The sequence below is a fragment of the Mustela erminea genome, chromosome 11 (assembly GCF_009829155.1).
Source record: "Mustela erminea isolate mMusErm1 chromosome 11, mMusErm1.Pri, whole genome shotgun sequence".
Classification (NCBI taxonomy): Eukaryota; Metazoa; Chordata; class Mammalia; order Carnivora; family Mustelidae; genus Mustela; species Mustela erminea.
In genome coordinates this window covers 47,607,839-47,635,582 of record NC_045624.1, presented here as the reverse complement: position 1 = coordinate 47,635,582, position 27,744 = coordinate 47,607,839, and the positions used below count along the sequence as shown (strand labels likewise).

The window sequence follows — 27,744 nt, the reverse complement described above, 5'->3', positions numbered from 1 at the left end:
ACTCTCCTGAGAGAGGTGTGAGTCCATTAATTACCAAAATAAGCTGCCAGAGTCATATGGACTTCATTCTTCCTCTATACAGTGTTGTTTTAGTTTTGAGGCAAGAGGAGAAATTCAGATGGGAAATGAGCAATTTGGGAACCTCTTACAGCTCTTTGGCCCGCAGTAAGTAATCCTTTCTTCCTCTTTCAGAGTCAATCAGCAACAGTTCTGAGCACAGAAAGCAGGGCTTGGCAGCTCATGGCCACGCAGCAAGGAGAACCTCCACCCAAGTCCCAAATTATCACACTTAAGAAATGACGTGGGCAAAGGAGACCAAGAGAAACCACCACACCCAGGTTGTGAGCACCTAGACTGTGTTGTATGCATGTGTGCTTGTGTATGTAACCACAGAACTACAAGCACAAGCACCACAAGCACCACTTTTGGAGGCTGGGCTAACATGGTCCCTAGAACCCAGCTACCTGGGTTCAAATTCTCCCCCTGCCACTTACTGGGTAGAAGACCTTGTGCACAATAACTTGGTGATGCCTCAGCTTTTTGCTGTGACCATACAAGTGGCTGGGAGGTCATAAAGGGTAACACAGGTAACTCCCAAAGCACAGGACCTAATATCTACAGATGTAGCCTTGACAGACACAGCATTCATTCAACCTGACTGTCACTCACTCTAGCACACTGGCGTTCTGTGGCTGTCAAGGGCTATGCAACTGTATGCTTAAATACCAAATCGCCTAAATTGTTTAGCCACAACCATTGCTCCTTCACCAAGTCTTGCTTGTGAAAGGTCCTCTTGGCCCCGTTTCCTTTCTCAGGCATCAAGCGTCTGTTTTCCTCAGAATCTGAAAGTCACTGGGTCAGGGCTGTCAAGGTCCCTTTTCACACAGAGCAATCAGTCAAAGACTGAGAAGGCTCTGTGCGGTGGTGGTGGTGGTCGCCTGGCCAATTTCACGGGGAGTCACTTCGTGGCTTTGGCAGAGGCTGCCACTGTCTGCTGGAATAAATCTGGAGCCAAAATATGATTTGTCTATTTTGACTTGTGTACATTTTCTGAGTACAAGAGACTATTGATAAGGAATCTAAGTAAGAGGAAAAAATGTTTGTTGATTCCCCTGAAAGCACAAAATGTTCATTCAGTGAAGGGAGGTAGGCCATTTGCTTACTGTAATTATGGATTAAGGCTGTATCTTCTACAGCCGTGGTTCCCGAATGCTAAGACACAAATTGCTGGGTTCCCCAACCCCTCTCCCCCAATAGATTGTGCTCTAGCAGGACTGGTGCAAGGGGACTCAGGGCTAAAAAGCTGCAATTCTAGTACAGTCCCTGTAGATACTGATGCGGCTGGTCTGGGGATCACACTTTGAGAACCCGTGAATCACAGGTAAGATTATCTCCCTCGCTGTAAGAAAGTGAAGTTCAGATTCCAGGCCGGAGCACACTACCATTCTCCTCAGATACTTGTTGAATGAAGGCACGAGTGAACAAGCACACGAGTAAGTCTTCTCCCATCAAGACATTTCCTGCATTTGTTTTTATCAAAGCTACTTGAACACAATAAATCAAGACGGCCTTCAATATCCTTCACGCAACCACAGTGGATTTTAAACAGAAAAGATTACAGCGCGCACGCACACACACACACCGTGATGGTCTGCTCTATGTACCCCAATATCTACACTCTCCTTCCTCTAACGACAGAAACCCCAGAGCTGTCACTAGGCAAAGAGCTGCCCATTTGCAAACGACACTTCTCCACCTCCCTGCACTTAGCGTACCCAATGATGACAAGTCCCTCTCTCCTTGGCTGAAGAACAGACAAGGTGAGAGGAGGCCAGCTTCAACCTAGGATTTAGGACCATCTCTAAAGCAAAGGTTGGCAAACTTCTGTGAAGGCTCAGGCAGCACATTTTTTTGGCGTTGTGGGCCATAGGGTCTCTGTCGCAACTGTTCAACTCTGCCATCGTAGCACAAAAGCAACCACAAGATGGAAATAAAGATGTATGGCTATGTTCCAATAAAACTTTATTTATGGACATAAAATGTGAGTTGTATATAATTTTCACATGTTAGAAACCATTTTTCCATCCATTTAAAAATGCAAAAACCATTCTTAGTATGTGAGCCACACAAAAACAGAGTACAGGCCAAATCTGGCCCATGGGCCATAATTTGCCAGTCATGTCCGAGAGGATGATGGAGCAACAGCAGAGAAGGAAGCTGTCCTTAAAGGGCCTCATGGAGCAGAGGTCCTCTCCACCCAAACCACAGTCTACTAACAACATGGAATGAAGCTTCTGCCCTCTCTGAGCAATGGCATTTCAGGGTCCCCATTAAGAAAGCCTATGCAGGGGCGCCTGGGTGGCTCAGTGGGTTAAGCCGCTGCCTTCGGCTCAGGTCATGATCTCACAGTCCTGGGTTCGAGTCCCACATCGGGCTCTCTGCTCAGCGGAGAGCCTGCTTCCCTCTCTCTCTCTCTCTGGCTGCCTCTCCGTCTACTTGTGATTTCTCTCTGTCAAATTAATAAATAAAATCTTTAAAAAAAAAAAAAAAAAGAAAGAAAGCCTATGCAGGGTCACCTGGGTGGCTCAGTGGGTTAAAGCCGCTGCCTTCAGCTCAGGTCATGACTCCCAGGGTTCTGGGATTGAACCCCATATCGGGTACTTTGCTTGGCAGGGAGCCTGCTTCCTTCTGTCTCTCTGCCTACTTGTGATCTCTGTCTGTCAAATAAATAAATAAAATCTTAAAAAAAAAAAGAAAGAAAGAAAGAAAGAACGCCTATGTGGCTTCATATATAAAATCGCATTTTGGTGTGAGATAATCTGAGATATTAGGACTGTTCAAAACCAACAGAAAGTTAAAGAAATGGAAGAATCCTTTTTTTGAAATCCCTGATGTAAGTTTCAACCCCATGTTTCCTGGTAACCTTCTAAGGTGGCAGAACAGAGAGGGGTCAACATCAATCTTGATGGCTACAACAGAGACTGCCTGATGTCTAATCTCTCCTTATTACTTCATAACTGAGCCCTGGACAATGGATTCTGCAGAAGGATCACACTTCTTAGCCTCCCCAAGCTTAGGTGGGAGTGGTAACGCTGGGCCTAGGAGAAAGGAGGACACAATGAACACATATGTGCGTGCGCACACACACACACACACTGTTCCTAACAGTGCCCAGGCCTCTCCCCAAAACCATAGCTCATGAGGGACAAGAGGAGGCAAACAGGCAAACAGGCCTCTCCCTCCGCATCCAGGTCAATAAGCTACCTCCCACTGGTGGCCAGTGTAATGTATGGATAGCACAGGGATTCCCAGAAAGTCCTTTGGCCTTCCTCTAAGCCTAGAAATCAGGGAGCCCTAACTAAGAGCTCTGGGACCATGAGGTAAAGAGGAAGAGAAAGGCAGGGATCTCAGTTGGCATGAACATCCTGGGTCACTGCAGAAGAGCAACAAACTAAGTCCAGAAGTCTTTTACATAAGCTATTGTGGTCAGGTGGCCCCAAGTTCGATCCTCTTTGCACAACTAAATAAAGATAAAAGACCCATCAGTACAGTGCACAACTCAGAGGCAGAATTCTCAGCTATAAAGGAGGAGCAATCACAGGCTCAAGGTGATATCCACGGGGGATTCTGGGAAAGCCAGTTTTGCCTGGCTTGCAGAGTGAACCAATGGTTCACTCTGATCATTATACCTCCCAACTGGTCCCCCGCACATGCAGCCCTACCAATGACTGCAGCCCAGCGTTCAGTCTGACATGGACTCAGAACCAGGCCTAGTGACGTTGAGCACTCAAAGAGATGTCAAGGAACCTCACTTCTCATTTCGGCTCTCCACGAATGGCTGACAGCCAGTCAGCTGGTCAGAGCATCTCGATGTACCAACCTGGGCTCTGGGCCTAGGAAACAACAGTGCACTCAACGGAGTCTCTGCTTCAGGGAGCTCACATCCTGATGAGGGAGACAGAGAATAGATGAACAAATGCTTAAGTAATATGATTCCAATAGAGACCAGTCCTGGGCAGAGCTGTACTGGGTAATGTGATAGCATGAGGAGGGAGTGCGGGCTGCCCGTTTGGCTGAGGTAGAGCGGAAGCCTCCGAGCAGATGATACCTGAAAGATAAGGAGCGCAACAAGGGTGCTGGGCAGGGGTGGGGTGGTGAGCCCTGTGAGCCCACATCACTCTTCCCAGTGTATACAGAGCCTGGTATCCTGGATATTGTGTGCAAACTGGAATCTAGTGTGTCAGACTTCACTCCTAGGGCCTAAACAGTTTTTAAAATATTTTCCCTAAATTTTTAGCCATGCTAAAAATTCCTCATTCATAAAAACATACATAAGTAATTAGGGATTTAAAAGTTCTTTTCCCTTAGACTGTGATCTTTTAAAAGCAGCTACTTTGGCTTTGTTCACAATAGCAAAAAGAACTTAACAGAGATGGATGATACTGCCCCCCAAAGTGGTAAAAACTGGGGTGGGGCTGTGGAATCCCTTTCTCTCTTTACACACAAAGCCCAGGTATGTATGTATACAGCCCAGAACCTCCCAGTACATCTGTAGTATGAAACTTTCATGGGTTGGGGGTCAGATACAATAGTTCCTGTGCATGGGTTAGGGGACAGATAGGAAACGACGTCTATAGTAGTCCCTGGGGAGGGGCTTAATGAAAAAGGGTTGAGAAACACTAATTTGCATAAATATCTCATCTAAAACATAATAGAGACTGACCCCCCCACTGTCATTCTGTATCCCCTCATATTTTTTTTTTAAGATTTTATTTATCTATTTGACAGAAAGACAAAGAAGGCACAAGTAGGCAGAGTGGCAGGCAGAGGGAGAGAGAGAAGTAAGCTCCCTGCTGAGCAGAGAGACCACAGCAGGGCTCAATCCCAGGACCCTGGGATCATGACCTGATCAGAAGGCAGATACCTAACCAACTGAGCCACCCAGATGTCCCACTATGCTTTAGATGTCCCATTCTGTTCTACTGCCCTTTCCAGCACTTACCACTACCTAACATGACCCGTTCTGTTGCTGCTGCTTATCTGGGCCTCCATCTAGAATGCAGGTTTCAGGAGAGTCAAGGCTTTGTTCCCCCACTCTGTCTGCAACACTCTGAACAACGCAGGCACAGGGCGGTGCAGCCGCCATTTGTTGGGTGAAAGTATGTCCTCAAAGGCTCCTCCTGCTGTCAAGTTCTGCGATTCTAAGATGCCCTTAATAGCATCATTTTTGATCCATCCGAGGGGGCCATTCCTTGCATACCAAAAGCATTGCATGAGAAGGTGGCCTCCTTTATGCCCCCTCTCACCCCCAGGACCAGCTGTGTGGAGAAGGAAGCCTTCCTCCGTGTATTTATCAAAGCAGCTCCATGGTCAGAAACCAGTGTAACAGAACCTCATGCTCCATCAGGTGGTGACGAGCAGACCACAGCCATTTCTGAAATTATCAACAAGATACAGACCTTTCTGATTCACACCGAGCTTTTGACCATCAAGAGGGAGGTAGTACCTCTCCTTGGCCTTTTGGCTAAGATCAAGTGAAGAGGGAGATGGTGAACTGTTCAAGAATCTTTCTTGGAGAAGAAAATTTCTGGAGTTGTCTGTATGCAGCAAAAGGCATGAACCACAGCATCTTCAGACCTAAGGGAAACCTCACACAGTATCCATTCCTGCTGTCTTGTAGCTCTAGATCTCAAACCCCAAGTTTGAACACTGGTTGCGTTCAGTGAGTGACAGAAGGCAAGTTATTTACCTACACAGTAGCTTATCTCTTTCATCTGTAAACTGGGAATAGTAATAGGTGTACCCTATAGGTCAATTAATTCGTGTAAAGGACTCGGAACCATAGTAACACCTAGTACACTATAGGCACTTGTTATTTGCTAATAACAAATATTAGCCACTATGACTACAATTAGCATTTTGGTTTTCACTTCTTTTAAATTTGAAAAATCTTTTAATCTAAGAAAAGAACATCCCAAGTCTCTGTATGAAGGGAATTAAAACCACTATGCAGTTCAATAGAAATCCCAGAGCCCCAAGAAGTGCTCCTGGAAAACCAGTGATTAAGCTCTATACAAGTATTTTGCTCCCCAAGAAAGGGAGACTCAAGGTTGAGGTGTCCGGTCAAAATGACCAATCAAACTCCAGTCTCAACTACTGACCCCTCTTGTACCATGTTCCCAGGTGCTCCTCATTATCTAGAAAGTATAGAACATGTGTGCTAATGGGACTTCACCGCTGTCATAGGAAGGAGGGGTCATGGGTGACATGCAGAAACAGAATGCAGAAAGCAGGACACTTGACCTTCACAGAGAATCATGGAAGTTCCCCACAGCCCATGTACCAAGCACAAAGTCCTTCCATGGAATCCCTAACAAAGAGTAGTACTTCCAGAGAACCACTGCTTTCCCCAATAGCCCTAGTGACTAGCTTTCAGCAGCCAGAGCTAGAAGTAAGCAATAGCTATCCTTTATTCCTAAGGACCCCACCATTCCCAGGGCAGTATGGTGAAGGCTCTGGAGTTAAGCAGGCCTGGCTGTGTAATCTTGACAGTTACTTACCCTCCTTAAGGTTCAATGCCTTGATCTACAAATACAGATAACAATAGCATCCCCTCACGGCCTTCCCAATAGAGTCAAACAAGAGAATACATTCAACTGTGTTTCATAGTCCTTAGGTGCACTCAGTAGCCCTATAGCTGGAGCTCAATATATTGTAAATCCTATCATTATTATAACCACCCACTCTTTCCCCATTCAACTACTAGAATATACATTAGCTAATCAATAAAAGCAAAATTCTCAAAAGCAAACTTACTTGTTGGTCCAGGGTGGGAACCTGCCAGCTGTCCACCCAAATTAGGCCCTCCCATACTCCACAGTAAGAATTCTCATTAGGCCTCATTGGAGGTACAAGTGGCAGGGCCTCTGCGGCTACAGGTAGCCAAGCAATTAAGTTCTCACTAGTGGAACACAGTGGAATGACGAGTTACCCTTGAAGGCCTGGCCATAGTACACTGTATATGCAATCTCCACGCTCTTTTCCTTTCTCCCAAAATGAATACGAAGGTTCATCCTCAGGGAAGGGCCTTAGGGAACTCAGCTTGTACCATATAGAAGAGGAGCAGACTTTGGGAGAGCAGAGACGTAAGATGGACTGAAGCTGAAGCCCTGAATGACAGCATGGAGCTGAGTAGCCTGCCTCACCGCCCTGAATCCTTATGGGATTCAGAAATTTCCTGGACCTTTCATCTATGTTATGTTGGGCCTGTTTGTTACAATAGCTGAATCTTTTATCTTGGCATGTCCACTCCCTGGGAGAAATGACTGAGCTGAAAATTTATAATACTTTTGAACAAGCTGATGAGAAAAATCACAGACACCATCTGAGAGCCAACTCACATGTTAGGACAGGAGTTAGACTATGAGAACAAAATATGTTTTACATGCCCTTTAAATCTTGTAGATATACCACGAAGATCAGCCTGCATACTGTTTTCAACTCCTCTGATACAACAAAGAAGCCACAGCTTTCTTGAGTGTATAGAAAGTGTCTGATTAAAGGCAAAGCATGGAACTAACTCAAAGCCTTTACATTCCTATGGCTTCAAAAGTTTTTATTTCCAGGCAAAATGTGAAAAGTGGGAAAAAAAGAAAAAGAATGACTAACTCTGTTTTTAGGAACAATCTAATCTGGTCCTTGGAGCTGAAGGCCTCACGGTAGAGGATACTTGTCTGGATACAATTCAGTGGATATCAGTTTATGTTCCTTCATCATGAACTGGTGCGATTGCAGGATGGGGATGCAGAGATGAAACAGAGAGCCATCAATCATGCCTTCTGGAGGCTCACAATCAATCTAGTGGGGAGACACAGGCATTCTGAAGGAACAGTCACAGAATGCCGTCTGTAGGACCCATTACACCACATAATACTAAAGCATTACAGCACCAGCTCAGTAGTTATTAAATGTTTCCTGTGTGCCAGGCACCATGCTAGGACTCACCACTCACTTAACCCTCATAACAACCCTACAGCATGGATATCACATTTCTCATTTAGTAAGTTGTCCAAAGTTACAGAGCATCGCCCAGAACCTGGGATGTCTGATCCCAGAGACCACTCCCCCAGCTATCAGAAGGTGTGATATATAGTGGAGGGAAAGGAGGTTTCCAACCGGCAGGTGAGCCCTGTCCCATCCTCTGGGACGCTGGCTCAGCACTGGGGGAAGAGAATGGTCATAAGATTCAGCCCACAAGGCAGTCCCAAAGCTTCTCTGAAACTCTCTGTGCTAGGAAAGGACATCATAGTTAGCATCCCCAACCTTCTCAGCCTTGCCAAACAGCTCAGGAACTTCTAAGACAGGCACACGAAGCCACCCAAATTAGTGTCTTTGGATTTTTTTTTTTTTTTTTTGAGATAGAGGGAGACAGAGAGAATCTTAAGCAGGCTCCACGTGGAGCCCCACACAAGGCTCAGTCTCACAACCCTGAACTCATGACCTGAGCCAAAATCAAGAGTTGGACACTTAACTGACTGAGCTGCCCAGGCACCTCTAAATTCTTTGGATTCTTACATAACCTCTGGATGGAAAAGGTTCATCCCTAATGAGAGAAGGCGATGCCTCCGTTTTTTTGGGACTATGGAGAAACCATTTTAACAGCTTTTACTTTCTTTTTCTTCTTCTAATTTCTTTAAAAAAATTTTTTTAAGTAGGTGTGAACTTACAATTCTGACATTAAGAGTCCCATGCTGTATCAGCTGAGCCAGCCAGGCATCCCTACTTTTACTTTCTTTAAGTCTTAATTTCCCTGTGTGAAACACTTCTTCATTCCTTATTGGGGAGTCCCAATGTATGCTTCCCACATTCTCTAGGAAGGTGCAGGGACACCAATCTCAGGTTTATATTGTATTATAATCATTTTAGGGGAAATTTAAATTTCTGTATTAAATTTCAAGTCTTTCTGCACTTTTTCTATTTCTAATAAACAGTATCTGTAATAATGGATCACGGTTCACTCACATCTCTCCCCCACCCTTACTCTATCACTTCTGTGCTTGGCCCCATGACTTGATTTGGCGAAAGGAACATTATGGACATGACATGAATACAGGCCTTTAAATGAGTTCCCACGGTTTGGTGTGGTCATTGTGCTCCCGTGGTCCAGCATGAGAAAAGCATGCCACTCATAGCTGCTGGCCCTTCAGCCAGGTCCCAGAATGAACACATGTCAGCTGACTTGTGCCCAGCCTGCACAGGATCGGTACCAGCAGCCTGAAGCAGAGTCACCCAGCTGAATCACCTTGCACACCAGAGAGCATGGGAATAACTGCTTACTGTTGAGAGCCAGTGAGTTTTAGGATAGTTTGTTATGCTGTATTACTGTGGTGGTAGCTGACTAATGGCATCATCATTTTATATCAACTGGAAAGGCTAAATTACAGTCATAAATCTATGTATGTATTAAATATTTAGTATGTATGTAAGTCTTAAACATACTGTGTGATTATTCCCTTGGACTGCACAAGCATCCTGTCACCCAAAACACACCATTTCTCAATTACTTGAAAAAAGATACTGGCAGGTAAGAATGTAGAAACAGGGGATCTGGGTGGGTCAGTTGGTTAAACGTCTGCCTTCAGCTCAGGTCATGATCCCAGGGTCCTGGGATGGAGCCCCACATCTGGCTCTCTGCTCAGTGGGGAGTCTGCTTCTCCCTCTCCCTCTGCCCCTCCCCACACTCTCTCTCTCTCTCTCTCTCAAATAAATAAATAAAAGCTTTAAAAAAAAAAGCAGAGAACATAAACCCTCAATAAATACAAAAGCTCATTTTGACAGTGAAATGTTTATGCTAATGTCTGCCCACATGATACAGATGTGGAAGAGAAACAAGGATCTGTTTTTCATGGAAGAGATACATAAAATACAAAAATTTCACAAAATACATGAAATACAAAAACATAAAATACAAAATTTCAGAATAAAAATGGTACTGATAGTGAAATAGTATCTTTAGGCTCATACTCTCTATAATCTCCCTCAGTAATTTTTCTGTCCTTCTGTCAATATGCTTTAAGCTACCACTGCCAATGCCATTCTCTTCTCTCTTCTCCCCACAGCCTACCCCCACACCCGGTTCTGCCAATACTCCCAACACTAAAATCTAGCAAGATTTCAAGAAGCTCCTGAAAATTTTTTTAAAGAAATCTATAGGTCACAGTTTAGGAACTGTATGTTTAATGCATTATGATTATTGATAATTCTGTTTTCACTCCCACACCAAAATAAAATAGCAAACACTACATGAATTAAATTAGTCAAATGAAATGACTTCAGTAAAAATTTTTATTTCAATATAAATTTTGAAATATTAATGGGACTTTTAGCATTGAACAAAAAGTGAACTAGATTTGAAGAGATCTAGAGGCCAGTTAGTTTCCCAGATCCCTACAGGGCTTTGCAGCGGGTAATGGAGTCCCCGAGTGACATGAACATGACAGGAGGCCTAACAGAAACTATAACCATAATTAACCTGTACAACATTTCCTATCATTGTTGAGGCTAGAATTAATTTTGTTAAGATTTTTTAAATTTTAAGCACAATCTACCCCCCAGTATAGGGCTTGAACTCATAACTCCAAGATTAAGAGTTACATGTTCCACAGACTGAGCCAGGCAGGCACCCCGTGGCTGCAATTATTTTAACTCTATTTGGTGACACTGGCTGACACACGGGTCTCCACTGGAGGTCCTGACAATGGCCCCCATCCTATTCCCTACCCCTTTCCCCTTTCTCCATCTTCTCCTACCACATCAGCCTTCTTGCTGCTCCTCAAACATATCAGATACTCTTGCTTCCACCCTTTGTCCTTGCTGGTCGTTCTGCCTGGAAAACTCTCCGCCGTCCCCCACCCCCGAGACCCAAATGGTTCCTTCATGCCCCTACTTTGTTCAGGTCCCTTCAGAGATGTCTTCCTTTCAGAGGCCATCCCAGACCTCTCAAACAGGCCTCTCAACCTCTGTCTTCTCATCATAGCATAAGGACATTGAAGTTATCTTATGGATTTATATTTTTTCTTGCTGCTCCCATGAGCACGAACTGTGTGTGGTTCACTGACATATCCCAGCTCCTGGAGAGTGTCTGCATAGCTTGCACTCAATAAATACTTACTAAATATACAAATAGGAGTTTTAGAAGTTGCTGCATGGGGGGGGGGGATGTACCAGAAAAAAAAGTGCATTTACTTATTAAATCAGATTATTAGGACAAAAATCTTTTAATGCATAGAATCCATGGGGACAGAGAAGGAAAATAACTAAAGGGACCCTCAACAATAGAGTTGGAAACCATTTTCTTATTCAACTACAAAGAAGTCACATAAACTTGGACCAGCTGGTTATCTGTATCAGATCTCAGTGCCCTCTTTAAGAGGGAAAACCAACGGTTTTCTGTAGGACTGAAAGTGATTTCAGTCATTGTCAAATACCATTTAGAAACAAAGAAGTTAAATGTTCTCTGCACTCAGTATACAACTCAACTATTGCCACTCAACCTTCTAAAACAAGGCCTATCCCGCAACTTCCCAGAGAAGCTTCCAGCATATGAGTATGTGATATTTCAAACACTGTAATTAAAGAGATGCACAGCCACTTAGCCAGGAGGGCATGGCATTTGGTTAGATTCCTATAGCTATGTTCTTGGACTGCTTCATAAAAGCCCCACGAATCCTCTCAAATGATTCACCATAAACCTTTACAAACAATGCCTACAAGATCATCTCCTATTTTTCCATTGCTTGGTTGGTGCAACATGAAAAAATTATGTTTTCTGTTTATATAGTTTAATAAACCTCTCTAGACTCTTAAAATGCCTTTTCTCAAAAATGGAAAATTGTATTTATCAAATATGGAAGTCATTTTTCTAATCACATGATCTAACATCCCCAAAACTTAAATCTGGATAAACAATCCTAAATTAAGGCTGGTATATTTTGAAACAGCAAGAATTTGCGTGTGGAATGTTTTAACAGCTCATGGATTCCTATGACCACTCAGTATGACTTACACAAATACAAACCAAAACTCTACCAGGGAAATCAAATTTCATCAAATATCTCAAAGTAAAAATGTTTAACAAAAACCAGAAATGTGTAATGTTAGTTTGATTCTTCTTCTTCCATCATATTATGGAAACATAAAGAGGACAGAAGAATCTGCGGAATGTGGCACGGGCAACATCATCATGGATGCCAAGATGGTATGATAATATCAGCGCTAATATTTGCAGGATGCTTCCTTAGCTGCCAGGCCCTTCATATGCATGTTTTTATTTAAACCTCATAACAACACTCTGAGATAAATACTATCTTCATCTGACAGAAGTTGAGGTCCAGATGAGTTAAATAGCCTTGGTCAAGGTCACACAGCCAGTGGGGTTCAGGGCAACACCACTACGTACTCCACAGGAAAGCCTCCCACACAGCTTCCTCCAGAAGGCAATGAAGGGGGGTAAATGGAGAGCTTTCCTTCCTTCAGAATTCACCAGAGCTCCAACAGCTAACATACCAAATAAATGTGGTATCTCACCACACCTTGAGATACGTACCATTATTCCCATTTTAGAGATTAAAAAACAAACAAAATAAGGCACAGAGAGGTTATATACTTGACAGAAGGAACAAAGCCAGGATCCCAAGTGAGGTAAGCTGGCTCACACAACCACAGAATGGACCACTATTCTACTGTTGTTTTCTCTGCTCCTCTAGGCCAAGCGCTCTTGCTCACTCCTGACCTTTAACCTCCTTGGCTTCTTTATCTACAGAACTAGCTAGTTGGACTAGATCACCTCTAGGTGGCCTTCTGGTTTTTCAGTGATAGTGCTCAAATTCATCTGCTCGAAATCATCTTTTTGCCATGATAAAAACTCACAGGATAGAGTATTTGAGCGGCTCTGATTTTTCTCCTCAGGGGAAGAAAATGCACCCAATAATGATCCTAATATACTTTCAGGATTAAGGCTCACTTCTTGGAATTTTGTATAGTATAAAAGAAAAATCTGAAATCACAAAGTTTTCATTTTAAAAAACAGTTAACCATTTCCTAAAAAGAAATGGAAATTTAAAAACAAAATAAAATTATCAGCTACTATTCTTTCCATTACACCTTGTAGAGTCTGGATAGCTTTCTCGCTGGAAACAACCGTCTTCAAAATTTACTACGCATCTCAGCATCTATCCATACTCCATTAAAAACACGACCTGGGATACCTGCGTAGCTCAGTGGGTTAAAGCATCTGCCTTCGGCTCAGGTCATAATTCCAAGGTCCTGGGATCAAGCCCCACATTGGGCTCTCTGCTTGGCGGGGAGCCTGCTTCCCTTCTCTCTCTCTCTCTGCCTGCCTGCCTTTCTGCCTACTTGTGATCTCTGTCTGTCAAATAAATAAATAAAATCTTTAAAAATAATAAAATAAAAAATAAAACACATGACCTCTCAACAGTGTCTTATTAAATACAGTGATTAACAGGAGTGGAACAGTTTCTTGCACCATGTTTTAAAACCATCTGTACTGGTTGCAAACCAGTATAAGAAGAGAGATTTCATAGAAACATCTTAGTTCCTAGCTTCTCTCTCCCAAATAAGGACAAGAGTCTGCTAGCTGCCTGCACTCCAGCCTGACAGCACTGGGCTGCAGGTGAGTGGCAGCTGCCTCTATGAGCAAAGCCAGGGCTCTCCCTAGTTTGCCAGAGTGGTGGGGACCACTCCCAATTAGATTGAATTTGCTCATACACTGTGTCCTGAGTTCACCAAGTTTGAGAGGTTTAGGAGACAGGTTTCCCATTTTGGGCCTCTGTGCTCGAAGTCCATACCTGAGATAGTAGCCCATCTTCCAAACTGTTCTACATTAAATGCTTGCCTCCAGTAAAACTAAAAATTACACCCACAGAACTGAAACCCAGAAAGGGCACACCCCTTTAAAAGCATTATTCCAATTAAAAAAAAAAATCCACAATCTTCACAATGCTAATTATTCCATCAGTATAAACCAATAGGTTCCCAACTCTGACAACAAACTACAATTGACCTTGACAGGTACTCAGACTCAGATCACCCCATGTCAATCCCATCATAAGCTCTGGGGGTGGAACCTTTATCCACCCATGTGATTCCAATGACAACTCCTCTTGAAAACTGCTGCCACGCAGGGACTTGTAAATCAGTAAGACTGATTGCTGAAGGCCACTGATAAGAATAATTCTCATTACTTCATAATATATATTACATTAACACTTCAGGTGCCACTATCTTTCTGGGTTTTGACAAAATATTATGTTTTTGTTCTAACATCTGATATGAAATGTCCATATAACGCCCCTTAACCGAATTTCTTGTCTGGTGTTCCCCTATTTCAAACAAATATTTTGGTGTGGGCCCCTGAAAGAGCTCAGTGCTGAAGTGAGGCCAACATACAGAAGGGAGTTTCCAGCTCAGGGAGAACATTGAGACATATTAGTTTAAAGCAAACACTATCAGCCAATGAGTTTGTGCCAAACTCCAGATGTCTGGTGTCAGAAATATCCTATCCAAAGATCACCTCAGTAAAGATCTAAAACTGAAACTCTCTACAGCTTCCTTGGGGTCTATGAAATGCCGATGAGAGATCTGCTGAGCCCTGAAGAGGGATTTTAGTCCGCAGTCCACCAGCCTGTCAGTTATCTTAATAAAGCGACATTAGCTGGGGAGCGGAGAGGCCTAGATAAGCTCATCTAGAATTTCTGGGGTGAAGGCTTTCGGTAACAGGTCCCTACCTGACAAAGAAACTTCAATACTCCATTTCTTTCATTGGATGTTTGATACCTGAAGAAGCATGGGCATAATAATCTATGCTTATTTATGCTTATTACCATGCTGTTCAGTTTACTTAATGGTAAGCTGTACAAATAGGTCTTTACAAATTTCCATGCTTTTGCCATTACTTACATAATTACACTATGTACTGACAATCAGGCAGCTGAATTAGCATTCGAGAGACTTTCGTTGAATGATTAGGTAAGAAAAATGGTGCCTCAACTGTAAGCCCAGATGTGCTCCTGCAGCAGCTGCTGAAGGCCTGGGATGAAGTCAGAGGACCTGAAAAGTGCTCTCTGTGAAGGACACCAGGGAAGCATCCGGCAGGAAAGGCTCTACACAAATCCAGGCAACTGGGGTTTCAGCTCTTCATTCACAGCGTTTATAGCTGGGTCCCGTTAGTTATCATTGGTCCAGACAAATTTTCAAATTAGTGCACATGAACATAATGCCAATACTTTAATTTGGAAACCTAAACTAAAAGAGAAGTTTGTGTGTATAGTGTTAGGTTACCAGGAGGATCCCACCCCGAGAGAAATAAGTATCCACGAGGAGGGAAAACTAGTTAGCACCTTTAGACAATGCAGTAATGACAACGATTTTATTTTTTATTTTTTATTTTTTTTTAAAGATTTTATTTATTTATTTGAGAGAGAGACAGTGAGAGAGAGCATGAGTGAGGAGAAGGTCAGAGAGCGAAACAGACTCCCCATGGAGCTGGGAGCCCGATGTGGGACTCGATCCCGGGCCTCCGGGATCATGACCTGAGCCGAAGGCAGTCGTCCAACCAACTGAGCCACCCAGGCGTCCCAATGACAACGATTTTAGAACTGCCAAATTCTTCATTCCATTGTTGTTACTGTGATGAGGGGATGCTCATGCACCTTCCCAACCACTGCAAACAACTTCAGCAGCCTGGAAACATACCTATTTCTTTTCTCTTTTTTTTTTTTTTTTTTTAATCTTATTTGGGTTTTTTGAGAGACATGAGCGGGGGGGAGGGGGGCGGTGGGCAGAGGAGCAGAGGGAGGAGAGAGAGAATCCCAAGCAGGCTCTACACTCAGCTTAGCACAGAGCCTGACACGGGCCTCGATCTCATGACCACCAGGTCATAAGTGACTGAGCCACCCAAGCGCCCCTGGGAACATTTCTATTTCCAAAGTATCTCCCCTAGGATCCAAACTGCTGCCTTTGGAAATCCAACCTTTCTTCTGTACGTGAGGCACTCAGGTACACAAGAGCCTCCACTGAGGTCCTAGGTGGCTCAGTTGGTTAAGCCTCTGCCTTTGGCTCAGGTCATGATCCAAGGTCCTGGGATTCAGCTCCACCTCAGGCTCCCTGCTCAGCAGGAAGCCTGCTTTTCCCTCTCCCACTCCCCCTGCTTGCTTGTACTCCTTCTCTCACTGTCTCTGTCAAATAAATAAAACCTCGGAAAAAAAAAAGAGAGAGAGAGAGCCTTTATTAAAATGTAAACATCTTGTACAGGGCCACAACGCAGGCTGTATAAAGCAGGTACTAAGGTACAGGAGGACACCTGTAAGAACAAAGCCTACCCTTTACGCCCCTGAGCATTTTTCTGGTTGTACACTATATGCTACATTATTTGTTCTATGTCTTGGCCTATGTCTCACATCAGATGGGACACATGCTGTATTCTTAAGCAGTGGTAAAGAGCAATTAGCTGTGACTCGCTAGTAGGTGGCTAATAAGCAATAGCTACTGTTACTATTTTATACAAACAAGAAGACTATCAGAACTGTCCAAATTAGAAAAGCTAAATGGTAGTTGGATTCAAGATTCAAAACCCTGCCTTACAGTCCAAGCTTCTCCTCCCCCCAACCCCCTGCCTCCTTTATACCAAACTGCTCCAGCAAAAAGCTGAGAGGCAGCAAGATACACTTTTGTCCTACCATTGTTTAAGTCGTAGAATGTTCTAGGCAACCACATACTGTAAGGCAAGAAATCATTCAACTGAGCTTCATAATATCCTCAACGTGGAACAAGCCTCACCAAGTTCAACCCGTAAGTATGAACATAAAGACATGCATTTCTCTTTCAAATCTACTTAAAACAAAGTCTTCTTCAAATTCCCTTAATATACACTGTTTGGGCTAACTGCATAACTGGAATTTATGTCTGCCATAAACACACATAGAAACACATAAACGTATTATTTTTCATATATGCACACTTCCAAAGAAGATTAGCTTCAAAGATGTTTTTTACCACCCAAAGTTACCTTGGAACTTTCTCTTTTTACCATCCAAAACACTTTCCAATTTTTATTTTCATTTCATTTCAAACACTTCTTGAGGAAGAGGCTGGGAAGATGTCAAGGCACATCCTCCAGGAAAGGGATGTGCTTTGGTGGGAGCAAAAGTATCCAGGGGCTTACCCTGAAGAATGGTGGGCAGGTACTCAGGTGCTACAGGACAAAGAGAGAAGGACCAATTATGATGATGCTGTTTTCTGAGGTAAAAGAGGCTTTCTGTTCTGTAGGAAAATATTTCTGTCTTATAATCTTACCAAAATAAACATGCTGGTCCATTTTTCACTAGATTACTTATTTAACTCCAAATGAGAAGTACTTCTAGGATGGAATAATGTTTATTTCATAAGCTTGCACTGAAGGTGAATTAAGTACTGTATGAAAATTGGTTAATACAATCTCTGGTACATGGTACTGACTCCCTAACAAGAGTAACAAGAAATGGATCCATGTTTTGTGAGGCCTGCAGCTTTAGACTCTTTATGGGAAAAAAAATTACAAATACAAAATGATTACAAAAATTATCATTTATTTAGAGTAAGAAATCACAACAAAATATAAAATTTTAAAAGCTAACATTACCAAAACATCACAAAATCAAAATCCAGAACAAGAACCCAGTATGTGAATTCACCTGCTGATAACACTGCTATAATTACTTCTTTTAAGCTTCATATTCTTTGATTCCTTCTCATATGACAATGACATATATTATTTTCTATAAGGTGCAAACATAAATCAGTCTTTCCTCAAGTGTGGGTAATCAGTACTATTTTAATTATTGATAATTCAGAAAAGTTACTTTCAGCCTCCCAGCTCCTTATTGGTAAAGCCATATAAATTTTTAGGATCACTGTCAAACTTGTAAACACCTTTATTAATTTTCCTTCATATATGAGCCATAAGAATTCAGGGCATTTCAAGCTTTCTTATGCATTGACAGACTTCAAATATTCTTTATGTTGATGACACTAATTAACTAGTTTGCTGTCAATATTTTTTGTTGTGTTGATACACACACACGTGTCAAATGAGCAAGACACTTAAACACAGACGGTCTAGAAAAAACACGGTGCATTTGTAAATGTACACTATCTCACACTGCATTATATATAATTACATATAATTTTATAATATATAAGTATATATAACCATATAACCATATATGAATGTAAATATGTAACATATGTATAATATAAATATTATATATTATATGCTATACTATAATAATATATATAATATAATATAATAATATAATACAATAATATTAATATTATTGAATGTAATTCCTAACAGAATTATGGAATTCTGTTATGGAATTAATATGGAAGTTCCATTCCTAACAGAAGGAACTTCCATATTAGCCACATTTAGATAAGAACTGAACTCCCTACTCAGAATTTTACACATTCAACAAACAGAATAATTTTCCAGACTTGCTTCTGGCTCCATACATTTCAAAGTAATCCCTACTGGTAGATGCCATAGTACACATCCATACTGCAATACTACCTCTGGCCACGCCCCTGTGTGTAAGGACACCGGCTGACTGGCACAATGGACAGTGGTCCTGGGAAGTGATTGTCATATTCGGAGAGCTACAAATAACTTTACTAGACACAATCATAGAAATATGTACCATTAAACCCAAACTAAATATGTCCCAAATTCAAATTTCCCCTCGTTCTATCTCAAAGATACTCTCAACTCCAAGGTCACTGAACCCAAGGAGGCATGTTACAGAGGGGAAGTCACAGAATAAAAGAAAAATGTTAGCCAAGGGCTGTTAATCCTACTTTTCCAATTTTTACAAGTTATGATCCCAAGAACACCCTGCTGCACACACTTCTAGGGCTTCTCCAGGAGCCTGGAAAGGGCTGTGTGGGTCCTAGGAATGTATTCATACATGTTAAAACATGGGCTGTACAGCTGTGGGGCCCTGGGGCTTGAGCTTCACTAGCTTCTCAATAAATCTGCTTCTGCGGTCCCTATCATTACCCATCGTTTATCTCAGTCTGTATATATATGGTCTTTCCAAACAAATTTCAATTCCTTGGAATCGGAAAGTACTATCTTGAATACTAGCATATATAGTAAATACTCAAAAACATGTGTGGTAGAGGTACCCAGGTGGCTCAGTCAGTGAAGCATCAGCCTTCAGCTCAGGTTGTGATCCCAGGGTCCTGGGATGGAGCCTCACATCAGGCTGCCTGCTCCGGGGGATTCCCCCCCACTCTTATCACACCGGTGCTCTCTCGTTTGCGCTCTCTCTCAAGTAAATAAATAAATAATTTTTTTAAAAACGTGTGTGGTAATCCTCACTATACATAGTGATTCTGACAGAGAATGAGCTATGATATAAATCATAAATGTATATAGGTATTATATACACATACATATATACACACACATACACATATATGTACACACATGTATGCATGTGGGTGTGGAGATATTCACATCCATGTATAAATATATTAAATATGTATTTTATATTTATGTATTGTATATACTATATACATCATTTATCTATATAGTATATCTATATATCAATTCTCTATAGAATACCAAAGACAGAGTGAGTCGTTCCATGTCAATAATTAAAACATGGTATGAAGATCTTGTTCTCTCAAAGATGTCCATCTCAGAAGAAAGTCACCATTCGAGTCTGGCAGAAAACAAACAGGGCTTCCTTTACGAGGCCAGTGGGTGAGCCAAGCAAGGGCCACTCTAGCCATTAGGAGACTAACAACGCTAGACAGAAAGTCTGGACTTAGTGACACAAGAGAGTCACTCTGACTCCTGCCAGAGTGAAGAGAACTACTGGGAAGACTTCATCCTTAAAGAGAGTATCTATTAATGCAGTCCCTGCTTGCAGCTGGCCTTTAAATAAAATAACAGGTGAAAACTACTGCAACACTGCAGATGTTAGTGCAAGGGAAAATATAATTTTCTTTAAACTGACTGAGCATTATTAAAATTGAAAGGCTTTTTTTCCAAACCTCCAATAAATTTCTGACATTTGTGGTTTCTGATTTTCATGCTCTAAACAAACAATATGTGCTATTCAACACTTGCACAAGGTCTACATGGAGCAAATCTGTTACTTCATCATGAAACAAAATACATTATCTTAAGTCCAGCAAGTTCAGTAGCATACAGGCCAGATCTGAGAGGGCAGGGGTCAGGATGGGTGGGGGAGAGAAATATCAAGAAATGTGGGGTCTGGGACGCCTGGGTGGCTCAGTTGGTTGGACGACTGCCTTCGGCTCAGGTCATGATCCCGGAGTCCCGGGATCGAGTCCCGCATCGGACTCCCAGCTCCGTGGGGAGTCTGCTTCTCCCTCTGACCTTCTCCTTGCTCATGCTCTCTCTCACTGTCTCTCTCTCAAATAAATAAAATCTTTGAGAAAAAAAAAAAAAAAAAGAAATGTGGGGTCTGTTTTATTGTCCTAAAAGCAAAAGCTAGAAAAGGGAGGCTTCTTAAAGGAGTTTGATAGCACTGTCCTGTCTCTCAGATCTCAGTCTAAAACACAAGGCCTTTGGCTTCGAGATAGTCCCAGGAAAGCCCCTCACATCAAGTGTCACCAGGCTGCTTTGGCCGGGAAACTTCTTCACTGTCATCACTGCGAAGAATCGGGTTTTCTGGAAAAAACCAGCAGTCTGCCCCTCTAGTACAGTCACACGTGGGAGAGGTCTCCAAAATACAGGCATTCTAAGGGAAGCTCTTTACCTAATATGGAGGCTTTTATCAACCCAGTCGGCTGCAGGCAGTTTTTCTGTCTGTGCATCTCAAACACCAGAAAACATGGAGACACTACAACCAGAAGACAATCAAAACTTTTGAGATTTAGAAGATCAAACGTTCATTAGCAAAGGTCCACAAAGGGTATGCTGTTTACAGGTGAGAACTGGCACAAATGGAAAACCGTTCTGTAGAATGCTGTGAGTTGTTAGAGGTAGGGCCTCCCACACTGGGCGGTATGTGTGTACCCTCACGCACACGCATGCACTTGAAACCTCGCCTGGCTCTGTACCTAGGACCTTCTTGGGAATTATGGAAGGGAGCAGCAGGGCACCTTGCCGCCAAGCCACAGGGCACAGGCAAAGATCAGGGCAGGCAGTGACAAGGCTTTCATTCATTCACTTACTCCTTCAGTCATTCCTTCTCCCCACAGGAAGTGTCCTCAGAGGAATGTGCCCACAAGCTCAAAGCATAGTGCCTCTTTCTAGTCCTGGGTTTTTCCAAATAAATACAGGCCACAAGGAAAGGCCATGCTGGAGGCCACTGGCCTTGACACCACTTTCCAGTCCACAGTGGCAAAGGCCTCTGCCAGCACCTGAAGTACCTCTAGCCACAGAATAGAGAAAGTGGCCAGAGCCTGTAACCCCAATGCAGGACTGCTGAAGGGTTTCCCATTTCCTGTTTGCAACCTTTCCTGGGAAGGGCCTCATGATTTCACAGAGTTGTAGGTGGACACATCCCACATTCTGTTAACCTCTACAGTCGTTTTTCATAGTAGGATTACAGACTTGTATGGTAAATACACAAAATGGCAGGAAAATCAGGTGACTGTACTGTAAATGAGTACTGTACACTTAATCTTCCTCAGCCAGTGCATGGGGTAGGTACTGTCACTGTCCTCACTGTACAGAGGCAGAAACTGAGGCACAGCAAGGCTGACAAGCATCAGAGGAATATAGTCAAACCCAAACATGCTACGTTCACTACACTGCCTCTCAGATGATCCTCGCTTCAAGAGTTCAGAGCTATTTTCTCAAGAATGAAACACAGACCAATTGCCTCCAGTGAGGGGCGGGGGGCGCAGGGACAGTACTATCTAGCTCTGTTACCGATCTAAAATCCAAATTCCAGTTCACACTTGGCCAGCCATGGAAACTTAAGGCAAGTTATATAACCTTTCTGTGCCTCAGTTTATTCACCTATAAAGTGGGGATAATAAGGGCCCATTACCTATTCTATATATCCATCTATTTAGCATACTATGGTGTTACTTTAAGAAGATAATGTAATTATTTACTAAACTATTGTTGGAGCCAAATTGTTCACTACTATTGGCAGTAGAGTAAGTACCTTGTTTTTCTGTCCAGGGACTTTGACCTTTACTAATTAGATGGTTTACAAATCTACCCTCTGAAATGAAGCAGCAAAGATTTATCCCTTTTGGTTTTGGAAATGAGGAAACTAACAGAAATGCACAAAAACCTGTTGACATGCAGCATCAAGAACCACCATGTCAAAGCTACTGCAAGCCACTAGGACAACAGTATTTCATCTCCTAATATAGCCCCTACAGGAAAATCTGAGTCAACAATAGCAAAGCTGAGGCTCCTAACATCTGGGGAAAGCTCAAAATGAACTTTTAGTTGAGTACTATCACAAGAATAACTAAAATGGGTCAGATTCTCTGTTTCAGTTTAAGAGGTGCAAGCTGCCTTGGAGCCTTTGCACTGTCTATTCCCTCTGCCTGGGTCCTGACGTTCCCCATGTTCTCATGGCTAACTTTCTCCCTTCTGTCAAGATTACCCTTTAGTTTCTCAGTGAAGTCTACCCTAATCAACCTCTTCCTCCTCTCAATCTACCCTTAGGCTGCTCTAATTTCTCTTTCTCATAACCACCTTCAACATCCTATTTAATTTATTTTTATGTTGAGTGTTTATTGTCTATCTCCCACCACTAGAACATAAACTCCCCAAAGTTGGGCTCTTTGTTAACCAAAAGTACCAAGGGCCTAGAACTATGCCTGGTATAAAATAGATACCAAACATATATTATCACATAAATAAATTTAACATGCAGAGGTACTTTTACAAATGTACCAAATAATCAAATCTAACAAGAATAAATAAACAGTTTCTTTTCTGGGACCAACACCCCAAAGATTTCTCAGCACTGAGATGCACAGACAGCAGGCATTTCATGAGTCTGTGACATTGACCTTCAGTGCTAAATTTAGTGCCCTTGGTGTTTCTGTGATTCCTAGTTACCAGTTTAGCTTCACCTACCTAGGATGTGCATGTCAAGAGTGTTTCTACAAACTCACAGTAGATACTGTGAGTATCTACTCACAGTAAGAATCAAACAAATCTTGATCAGCTCTTCCCATCTCCAGGAAACAGAGCCAAGCTATGAATGAATTGAGAGCAAAGCTGATTAAGAAACACTTAAAACTGTAGGCTATGGGATTTCTAGGCAATGTAAGTTGAAGGAAGGGCTTGGGCTGGGATACCAGGGTTGTCCACAGAGAGACAGGCAGGCACTCCAGTAGTAGACCAGCAATGAAAGGCAAGGACCAACACAGAAACGAACACGGGTATTCCACTCCTCTAGGAGGAAGAGAGCTAAGACAGAGGATGGGAGAAAATCACACTTCCCTTGACTCTACAGCCCCAAATCCTTGTTCCTATGGGTACAGGAAAATGGTTAAAAACAAGAGCTAAATGCACATATGTAACAGAACAGAAACAGCGATTCTCCACTTAATGCACTTAATCTGAACTAAGTGTTACAATTATATAATGAAAACTGTGGGCCTTGTATACCAAGGCCTTGAAAAATCTGTCAAGTAAAAACCACGCCATAGTCCCACAAACCTTCATGTCATTACTGCTTAAGGATTCTGACTAGCAGCTAAAAAGTAGTAACTCAGAAAGTTCCCCAAGATGGAACTACCACCTGAACATACTTCTAATACTCTAATGATTATTGAATAACAAGCTCTGCGAAAAAATGAAAGATAATATTAAAATAAATCTTTTAGCAGTCCTTTCATGCATCTTTTTTATGTGGCCACTCAATAACAAGGACACGCAATCAGAAATCAAATATTAAAAATAATGAACCACAAACAATAAATAAATACCACTTAACAATCCATACAAAGAACTTTCACTAAATGCTTCGTCCAATATATCTGCACTCATGGCCCCTCATCAAGTGTATTTACGTGTCACTGCCTATTAATCGGGATGTTTTTACCCTTCTCAGGTCAATTCTTATTTGTCCATACAGAGCTGTCTTTAAAAGCAAAGGGCCTCTGCTCTGTAAAAGCACCCAATAATTTAAGTTCATCTCTTCCCTCTGGGAATTTTGAGTGTTTGTTCATTTCAAGCATTTATTTTCCATAAAGCCGGCTGGTTTTAAACTAATTCCAAAGTACAGTCATTGTTAGCCTTGCCACACAGTGTGCCTAAGTCATAACTATTGTTATAAATTTAATTCTTCAATATTTTCATTAAAAGACTAGCCCTCTGGGGATGAGCGTAACTTAAAAACTCAGTTTCAGAAAATTTACAGAACCTTTAACCCTCTTTAAAAATGTTTACCCAATACTAACAACAATTTCTGCAAACTTAAAAGCTCCTTTGATCCACCAACCATTTAAAATCTACCTGATTATAAACTAAATCCTCAAGTGGGATAACTGCCTTTAACACATTTTAATATACGTAACTGATATTTCATTTAACCAGCTAGTCCAAGTAGGCAGCCAGTGCGGGAAAATTATTACTCACCTTACATTAATTATAGTTTATCCTGAACTAACTCTTGGCGAAAGTGAATGGGATATGCAATGACAGCCCTCCTTAAGTCGGGAAATATTATTTATTTATATAAGTATATACTACATATTTATTTATTTGTTTCTACCTATTGTTTTCCGCGTATTATTGAAAGGAAAGGAATCTGAACTAACCAAATTTCTCTTGGAACTTTCATTACTGGAGTTTCAATTTTATTTTAAACTGCCCATCATGAAAAATCTGATTGATCCTTTAAGTACCTTCGGTTATGGTTCTTCAGTCATGATATGAATCAGCAAATTTGTTACTCCATTATTCCTGCTTTTAAGGCTACCAAAACTTGCCTACTTCTCTCACACCTCTCTCTGAGGAGACGGCGGAAACTCTTATACGGGTGTTTTAAAACTTTCTAAGTTTCAAAATCTAGACAATTATTCATCAGGAGTATTTCTTGAAAGACATTCGGTAGACATTTTCAAATGACTGCTTCCCATTCCAGATGCCCCTGCCCCTCTTATCCTATGCTCAACTAGCAGTCAACGCTTATTAAGCACCCACTGTGTGCCAAGAGAAAGCATTATACTAAGCAAAGAGCATAAGGCTCGCCCTCATTTTATTCGTGCATAAATACACAGCAGTCGTGATTTATTCTCACAACTTTGTAGAAACGTGAGTTGCATTCACTTGGGTGAGTCCACAGCATTCATTTGGAAATGGCTTTCTGGGCTGAATTTACAGGTTCTCCGTACTGGACAGCCCCGACGGGACATCACGCGGTCCCTTCACCTTCCAGCCCACACAGGACAACTCGTGGGCGCCAGCCACACCTTCTGCAGGTGGCTGGATCGCCAGAGCCAAACGAGCCCGACCCAACTCCCCTCGCAAGGGCTCAGAGTCCGTAAATGCGTGCAGGACTCCTGCGAATTCAAGGACTTGTTGAAAGGCCCCGGGGTCCCGGGCAGTAAGGGAAAGCAGCCGGCGCCCCCTCCCCCCGCGGCCACCGAGTCCCCCGCGCCCCGGGCGCTGCGCAGGCCGCCGCCGCCGCCGCGGATCCCGGGCGCAGCCGGCGCACCTCGGGCCTAGCACCAGTGGAAAGGCAAATCTGAGCCGGGACACGTTTAAACGCCCGGCCGCAGCCCCGGGAGACTGCTCTCCAGCAGACACAGCCGCAGGGGCCTCCGGGGCCGCCCGGCCTGGGGCGTTGGGCGCGGCCCGCGGGCGCCCCCGGCACCTCAGCCCGCAGCGCCCGGGCGTCCGCGCCAGGCCAGGGCAGGGGCGGGTGCCCAGGGCCCCCAGGCCCGCGTCCCTGGCCGGGCCGAGCGCGGGCGCGGAGGGCTAGAGCCGGGTCCTCCGCCCGCGGCCGCCGGCTCCCGCCCCCTCCCGACGCACCACACCTAGCAACCCGCGCTGACAGGACGCAGTGGCGGCGGCGGCGGGAGGAGGAAGCGGAATGGCTGCCGCGGTGGAGCCACCCCCGCCCCCCCCCCCGCTCCCACCTCCCAGCCGCTGCAGCCGCCGCCGAGCCCTGACAGCTCTAGCCCGGGCGGAAGCAGCGGGCGGCGTGCAGCGCCCGCCCCCCGTCGCCCCCGGCGCCTCGGGCCGCCCCGACCACCAGGCCAACTAACTCCGCGCCCCTGCCCAGCGCCAACCGCTCGGCCCAGCCGCGCCCTCCGCCCCGCGCCCCCTCCCCCGGCGCCCGGCCCCGCCGCCGCATCTCCTCGCCGCCGGGTCCCTCCTCCCGGCGCCCCCGCCGCGGCGCACCCCCCACTCCCACCACTTCGCCGCCGGCGCGCACGCCCCTCGGAATCCCCCAGCCGGGCCGCCCGCCGGCCCCCGCACCTCGGGGCGCCCGCCCCATCCCCCACCCCGCTCCCCGCCCCCCCCAAGCACCTCGCGCCTCCGCATCCCGTCACCCCCACGCCCCGGGCTTGCACACACCCTCCCGCCCCGCCGCCGCCTGCCTCCCTCCCGGCCACCCCTGGCCATTCTGGGGTTCTCGCTTGGGCAGGAGTTTCCGCGCGCAGGGCACCCCCGCCCACCCCCGGGCCATTTACCGATGTGGTTGTCCTCGATGTGCTCGATGAGGTCGGCCAGGGTGGGGAAGTGGAGTCCGCAGCCCCCGAATCGGCAGGTATTGGAGAAGAAGGAGGCGGCGGCGATGCCTGTCATGGTGCTACATCGAGAGCCCCCCTGGTGTCGGCTCTGCGAGCGCCGGGCCGGCGGGCGGAGGGAGGGAGGGAGGGAGGGAGGCAGGGTGGGGTGAGGAGAGGAGGGGCTGGGGGAGGGGGAGAGAGGCGGGGTGAGGGGAGCGGAGAGAACGGGACGGAGGGAGAGGGGGCTAGAGCGATGAAGGAGAGCGAGGAGAGACCGGGAGGCTGAGGGAGGCGGTGGCGGCGGCGGCGGCGTCGGGAGCGGCGGGGGGAGGGTGGGGGTGGGGGGGTGAGGCCGCCGCAGCTGGGAGGAGGGACCAGGGCGCGCGGCAACAGCTGTGCGGCCCCAACCTCGGCTCCTGGACCGAGGCCTCACCTGTGAGCTCCTGCCACCAACTTTATCCTGTCGGCCTGCCCTTCACAGTTGGTAATACATGCAATCTGTTTGCAGCTTCCTTGGTTATGTGTATTACCTTCTTGATATATACACATCTATTAATTACATATGCACCCCGCGATGAGAATTCAGGGAGTTACCCAGGCCCCACTCGGGGGCATTTGTTTGCACTTGGCCACCTGTCTGGGTGTGACACTGACATTCACAGGGGACCCAGGAAAGGTAATTGTGTGCACCTTACTCTTTAAACCTTTTTTTTTTTTAAGTCATTTTTCTCTGGAGGTTTGTACTAACTAATTGATTTTAATGAAATTTCCCTCTAGGCCAAAAGAAAATCTTAGCTTTATTTAAATTTCAAAATAGATTTCTTGATTGTCAAGTGCATTTGCCCGTGTTTTACATATGTACCACGTTTGTTATACTCCCAGCTCCTTTTGGGAAAACAAAAACGAAAATTATTTCATTTCCCCAAATTATAGCACCCCACTGCCCTATCTTAGGTCTGGGAATTGATTCACTCCTCTCTGGGAGCAAGACTA

The 27,744-nt window shown here is 44.2% G+C and overlaps 1 protein-coding gene across 1 annotated transcript in view; it reads right to left on the bottom strand.

Annotated features, from left to right (window-relative positions):
• JAZF1 (JAZF zinc finger 1) overlaps nt 1–27,026 on the bottom strand; it is a 320,889-nt gene extending 293,863 nt beyond the window's left edge. Inside the window, exon 1 of the mRNA XM_032305143.1 lies at nt 26,713–27,026. Within this exon, the coding sequence (XP_032161034.1) occupies nt 26,713–26,827 (115 nt within the window). The 5' untranslated portion in view covers nt 26,828–27,026. The remainder of the gene's footprint in view (nt 1–26,712) is intronic.
• Between the last annotated feature and the right edge of the window lie 718 nt (nt 27,027–27,744).